Source organism: Cyrtonyx montezumae, unplaced genomic scaffold, assembly GCF_038088225.1.
Source record: "Cyrtonyx montezumae isolate F1298 unplaced genomic scaffold, pur_monq_1.0 scaffold_3, whole genome shotgun sequence".
Lineage (NCBI taxonomy): Eukaryota > Metazoa > Chordata > Aves > Galliformes > Odontophoridae > Cyrtonyx > Cyrtonyx montezumae.
In genome coordinates this window covers 126,481,115-126,487,114 of record NW_027072034.1, presented here as the reverse complement: position 1 = coordinate 126,487,114, position 6,000 = coordinate 126,481,115, and the positions used below count along the sequence as shown (strand labels likewise).

The 6,000-nt window shown below is 41.5% G+C and overlaps 1 protein-coding gene across 1 annotated transcript in view; it reads left to right on the top strand.

Moving 5' to 3' along the window:
* MYRFL (myelin regulatory factor like) overlaps positions 1 to 6,000 on the top strand; it is a 42,904-nt gene continuing 36,904 nt past the window's right edge. The window contains exon 1 of the mRNA XM_065743345.1: positions 1 to 74. Coding sequence (XP_065599417.1) covers positions 29 to 74 — 46 coding nt within the window. The 5' untranslated portion in view covers positions 1 to 28. The remainder of the gene's footprint in view (positions 75 to 6,000) is intronic.

Below are 6,000 nucleotides of genomic sequence, written 5' to 3'. Positions count from 1 at the left end.
GAAAGTAAAGGATCTCCAGTGGCCCATCATGGATGTGGTGGGAGAAAATGAGGCCTTGCAGCAGTTCTTTGAAGGTAAGAGCTTAGATTTAGTTCTGAGAGTCTTAACCATTTGTTGTGGCAGTAAAAGTACGCGGATTGTTTGAGATGAACTGAAGAAGAAAGGAGGAAGATGGAAAGCCCCCAAACAAAGGCCCTGTTTAGACATAACGATTGTGTAATGCGATACCAGAGTAAAACAGCACCAGCGGCACAGATCCACTGCAGTGCATTTTCCCTTGGACTTAGAGGAGAGCAGCAAAAGGAAGGTGAAGGTGGCTCTGGGTGAGCCTGTGGGAAGGACAGCACTGGTGACTGCTGGGAGGAAAATGGGGAAGGGGCCCAGAGCTCCTGGCAGCTTCTTGCTTCTGGAGTCCCGGTGACCTTCACGAGGCTGGGGGGCTCCCTCCTTGCTCCAGCTCATCCTCTCAGGTTACAGATGGTTTTTCTTTCCACTCCTGTACCTGATTATAATTGCCTTTTTTTTTTTTTTGTCTTCAGCTGGGATCTGTCCTTCTCCCTTTTTCCCCGTGACATTTCCCACATAGGCAAATCTCTTGTCCTCTTACCACAAATAATTTCACTTTTTGCTAGACTGCTTGATCGAACTGCATTGCTCAGACCCTGCCATAATGTGATTTAAAATGACTGTTGAAAGAGTTGTGTGTTTTTTACTTTCTAAATCTTTTTTCCTTCCTGTGATGTTCACCTTATGATTTTTTTCATCTTCACCTTGTAATTCTGAGTTTCTGTATTTTTTCCATTCTGTTTTTTGTCCAAGCACTTTTCATTTAATACCGTTCTTATCTAGAAAAGCAACTTTTCTGACTTGACTAATGTGGGCATTTTTTCTTCACCTGCATTTAATTTCCATTGTGCTAAATAAGTTAATTATTACTGTTATTGTTGTTGTTATTATTTTGACTGGTACTTTTGCTTTAGCTTGAAAGGTGGCAGCAGCTTTAACTTTTGACTTTGAATTTCATGTGAGGAAATGAAACTTCAACTTGCGATCTTCAAGTAATCATTTTTAAGCCAAGAAATGCAAATCAGTGACCCACAGCCTCTGGCTGCTAGTAGACAAATGTGGGTTTTTCTTCTACGTACACAAAATTCATATGTTTCCTAAATTTACTTTAAGTTGCAAAGATCACAAGTTAGACTTTTCTGGCTTTGCTTTCAGCAAGATGCTTGTTTTTATCAAGCTAGTGTTCAAGTACTGTATTGCACAGCTGTTAAGTACTGTAAATAGCATTGGGCATGAATTACACAAAATGCCTGAAAACTGGACTTGGGAAACAGAGTTTTCTGGAGAGTGTGGACTGGGTTGTGTTGACTTTTGGGACATTGATACTTTGGTAGAAGGTATGTCAGGGGTTTTAGCTGATTGAGCTCTTTAATGGTAGTTCATAACTTTAATTCTAGAGTGACAGATCACAGAATCACAGAACTGTAGGGGTTGGAAGGGACCTCCAGAGATCATTGAGTCCAACCTCCTGCCAAAGCAGCTTCCTAGACCGGGTTGCACAGGTAGGATTAAGCTTCAGAGCGTGGTTTGGTAGAACATCTGTATGGGGAGGGGAGAGAAGGAAAAGCTCTGTCAATTTCATCAAATAAAAGAAAAGATGAAACATCCTGAAGGCTGTGGTCCTTTAGTAATATACAGTTCTGCTGTGTAGCACTAGAATATGAGAAAGGTTTGATTTGAAGCATAGTTTGCGTTCTTTTGAAGCAGGGCTTAGCTCCACTGAACCTGCTTAGCACTAGAGCTGATGTTTTGGCTTTAGGAATGCTCCCCAATGAGACAAGAGCAATAAACCCCTAGTTGTGATTTGGTGGCCTCTGAGATCAGTCACTGCAACTGGAACATTGTCTCAAGGCTACAGAACATTTGATGGTTGCAGTGCTAAGTTGAGTGCTGCTGCTGAGGAAGGCTCAGTCACTGCTCAGTCACTTTGTCACTGCTTCAGCTTTGGCTTCCAAACGGATCAGTTGACAACTAAGCATGTTTATAATGTTTTCCAAGAATATTTGAAATTTGTGAGCAAAAATAATCCTACTTTCCCTGTTGCTTTAGATCCTTGCAGAGTGTGTTTGTTTTTGACAGTCATCAGTATGATCAACTTGTGTTTACGTTATTGAGAGAGGACAGTTCTAGAGAAAAATAGCTCAGAGGAAGTTCTAGAGAAAAATAACGTAATATTTGTTTTCCAACCAATGGCTTCTTTTTATATTCAGCAAGCATCTTAGATTAGATATGACTGACTGGGACTTAACCCTGGCTTTTTCTTACTTGAAGTAGATGGCTTTTCTCTTCCAATCTGCCTGTTATTTTCTGCCTCATTTTATTCCTCTCACAATAGGTACTTCATCTTTGACCAAAGACTTTGCCATTATTTCTGTTGAAGTTAATACTTATTTAAACGTTTAGATTTTTGACTCTATAACTCCCTATTTGCCAAGGAGAGTTCCTTCTCCTCTGTAGCAGACCTATCTTTTATTGCTGATGTTATCAGTAGGCTGAGACACTCAATGAAGGCGAAACTAATTACGCTGTTGAATTCAGCCTCCTCTCTGTTTTTTATTGCTAGAAGGTATTTTTGGTGTCTGACATGTGCATGTTTGGCCTCAGTGACCATAGCTATCTGAAGAAATTTCTTGGTTGTAGAATCATCCCCTCTCTTTATACTCTTGGTCCTGCATGGATAACACTGAGTATAGTTTGGTGTTCTTGGCAAATGAATGAAGCCACAGAATAAACATGGCATTAAACATGAAAAAAAAAACCAAGGGCCTCTTCTACTGTTTTAAGGATGAGAGATCAAAGCAGGAATAAAAGAGGAATTAGTACTCATTGTGAGATTTCTGTTTCTCTTGAAAATGATGATATTTTGGGGGAAAGCTATTTCTCTTGACATAAGCTCACTCTTTTACCTTGCGGAGTGCTGTAGCCTTTCCCACTGAGTACCTGTGTCCTGTCTTATGTTCCCACAGGTTGTAGTTCTGCCAGCTAGAAGCTGTTCTGACCTAAATCCTTTCCTGCTTATTGCTGCTGTGCACCTGAGCTCCATGTCCTTGGTTCTGATGGCTGAACAGCTTCTATCAGTGACTCTAGTCTGTTCCAGTCAAAATGAACAGGCTTATCTTACACAACTTAAGTAGTGAGCAACCTGGAGTCCTTTAGTGTGAAAAAAGTTAAGGAATTATTAGCCCTCAGTGTAAGCTGATGAAGTTCTACTTCTCACCAAACTTTAATAGTGGCTTATAAAGAATTTTAGAGGTAAAATATATTCAGATGAACATGAGTTATTAATTCTCAAGAAAAAATTTCCTTCAAGTTGCAAGGGCTTGTACGAAACCTTGTGATTTTGTCCTCCATAAAATGAGTAATAATTAGCACTGAATGTGTTTTATGTGTCATTTTTTAAGGGTTGTATGGAATAGCTGATGTTTTAACATGAATCCTGCCACTAATAGCTGGACTTGGCTAGAAACTTCCTGGCATAGCTCTTTTAATGACAAGTGTTGACCAGTTTAGTACTCATTTTTAGTCAATACTGAACATTTGAGAGGATAGTTTATTGGTTGAGGACTGAATTTATGTTTGCATAAACAGCACAAATAGCTTGGTTATTTGGGGGCTCTTTTGGAAAGTGGTGACCGTGGTTTAAACCACATTCAGATGTGTGTTTCACTTTCTCTGAAATAACTACTTTGAGGAAGGCATCAAAAGTACCATTCCCCCTCCCCCATCCTTCACTTTGCATTAGACGTTACTGGAAAGAGGACAACTGGTTTAAATGCAGTTGTACGTAAGGCTTCTATGGGAAAGTGGTTGGAGAATTAATGAGACAGGTGATTCAGGGATTGAACCTGGGGCTGCTGGCTTCAGGAGCACATGGAGTGGCACTCAGGAGCCAGGTTACCGGAGACTGGTGGCTGGAGGCTGCCAGGAAGAGAGATAAAGTAGGAGGCCAGTGATCAGCCTACTCTGGTGCCTGTGGCTGGAAATGGGAAAAGGCAAGGAGGGAAATGGAAGCCAATGTAGGAAGAGAGGCTTTGGACTTCAGATCAAAGGGAATAGAGCAACAGAATATTGTTTTGATGGAGAAGTGGTCAAAATATGATCCTATGTTGCCTGTGACTGTAGGCTGTTCTGTGAGCAGCTATGTATGAAGCCCATGTCACAACAAGACCTTCCAACTTTATCTTCTCTTGCTCCTCACAGATGACAGCTGACAATACTGTTTATTTCCTGGCTTTCTGGCTGTTCTCTGCAGTGACACTGCTCACCCAGCGCGTGTTGTAGTGTGGAGTGTGGACTGGGAGCAGAGATCCCCGAGCACATGCTGATAAAGGCTGCTGACGTTGCGGGTCCCCTTCTCCATGTGCATGCACATCATTCTCTGCCCTCATAGTGACTTTGGGTAGCTGGCTTGCATGCTACCAGGGAGCAACAAGAGCAGTAAACGGATTCTCACTCAAAATAAGAGTGCATTTTATTATCCAAAGCCTGCAACTTTTAAGTGCTTACAGTGATCGTAGCCTGTGAAATGGATGCCAGTGTTTTGAATAAGTTTGCCTATGATCCAACAGCTCCTCCTCTGCTGAAACAGATGCCAATGCAAGCACCAGAAAGGAAATACATTTAGAAAGAAAAAAAGATTATTTGAGTTAGGCTCTACAGTGCAGCCACATGTAGTTTGTCTCTTCTGTGCATTGGTACTATGAAACTTAAATTAGTGGTGGTCTGTCTTCTTGTTGGTGAGCTTCCTTCCTCTCTCAACATAGGTTTATTTTTTTTTCCTTCCTTCTCCTCCTAACCATTTAACTGCTATGCAAAGCAGAGGGATTCAGAGGGAATGAGATGTATTGCTGTTCTTGCTGTTGGGTTGTAGGAGGGCTACTCTCTGGACTGTGGGATGCCTGTATTGAAGGCCCTGTCCTTTTATGGCTACAATTCAGAAAAACTTGTTTCTGACCGTGGTCAAAAACACATTAATAGCAGCCATTTTAACTATGCATGCCAGCCAGGCAACTTGAGCAGGCATTCAAGTTTCAGGAAGGTTGTTGAAGAAAGCCAGACCTTTGTATATTTTCAAGCCATTTTTGCAAACAATGAAGTTCGGCACCATTTCAAGACTTTCCACACTGCACAGAGACAACAACAGAAAACAGAAGAAACTGTTTAACCTCTGCTACACACCTTGTGTTCCAGGCAGTGGCAGAGTTAAAGGGAAGTAGGTGGTGTCAGCCACTCGGGGCTGAGCCAAGTAGCTCTCGAGTTGCTCTCCTCTGTCCTGTGTAACAGTGGGACAGATTTGTCCAGCTCCAGTAGATGTCTGCAGAGAGCAGTAACTTAAACATCCTTATCTTGCTTTCTTTCTGACTGGCCACACCTGTATTTATAGAAGGCTTGCTGGAAAGGTGGTGAGCCCATGCAGCAGTTTTGTTTGCTTTTTTTTTCTTCTTTATTCTGAAGGAGAGTTCCGGCTGACTTAGTTGACTTTCTACAAAAGAACTCATGAATTCCACAGACTTTACAATCAACAAATCTGTTTATAGCCTTCAGTAACCAAGCAGCAAAGGACAAAGTACTGAACCTTTCTGCACAGTAATGCATTTAGCATATTATTGGACTGTTTTTTTTTTTCCCCTAGGAAAATAATTGTATGCCTCCAATTCCTTTAACGTTTCTAAAGCTTTATTTATGCTTCCTTAATTAAAGCTTAGGATAGTGGGCTTTAAAACTGCTTCAGAAACTCACTGGTATTACCAATGCAGGAAGTGGATCTCTATGAGAGGTCAGCTTTGATCTGGTCACCTGTTTTGATCCCAGCATCCAGGAGTATGAAGTTACCTTCAAAACCTTATTTTTGCAGTTGCTTGCAAGGATCCCCTCCTCCTACTGCAGTAATTCTGTGAGGCCTTAATGACAGGCACAAACTGATGCTTTTCTGGT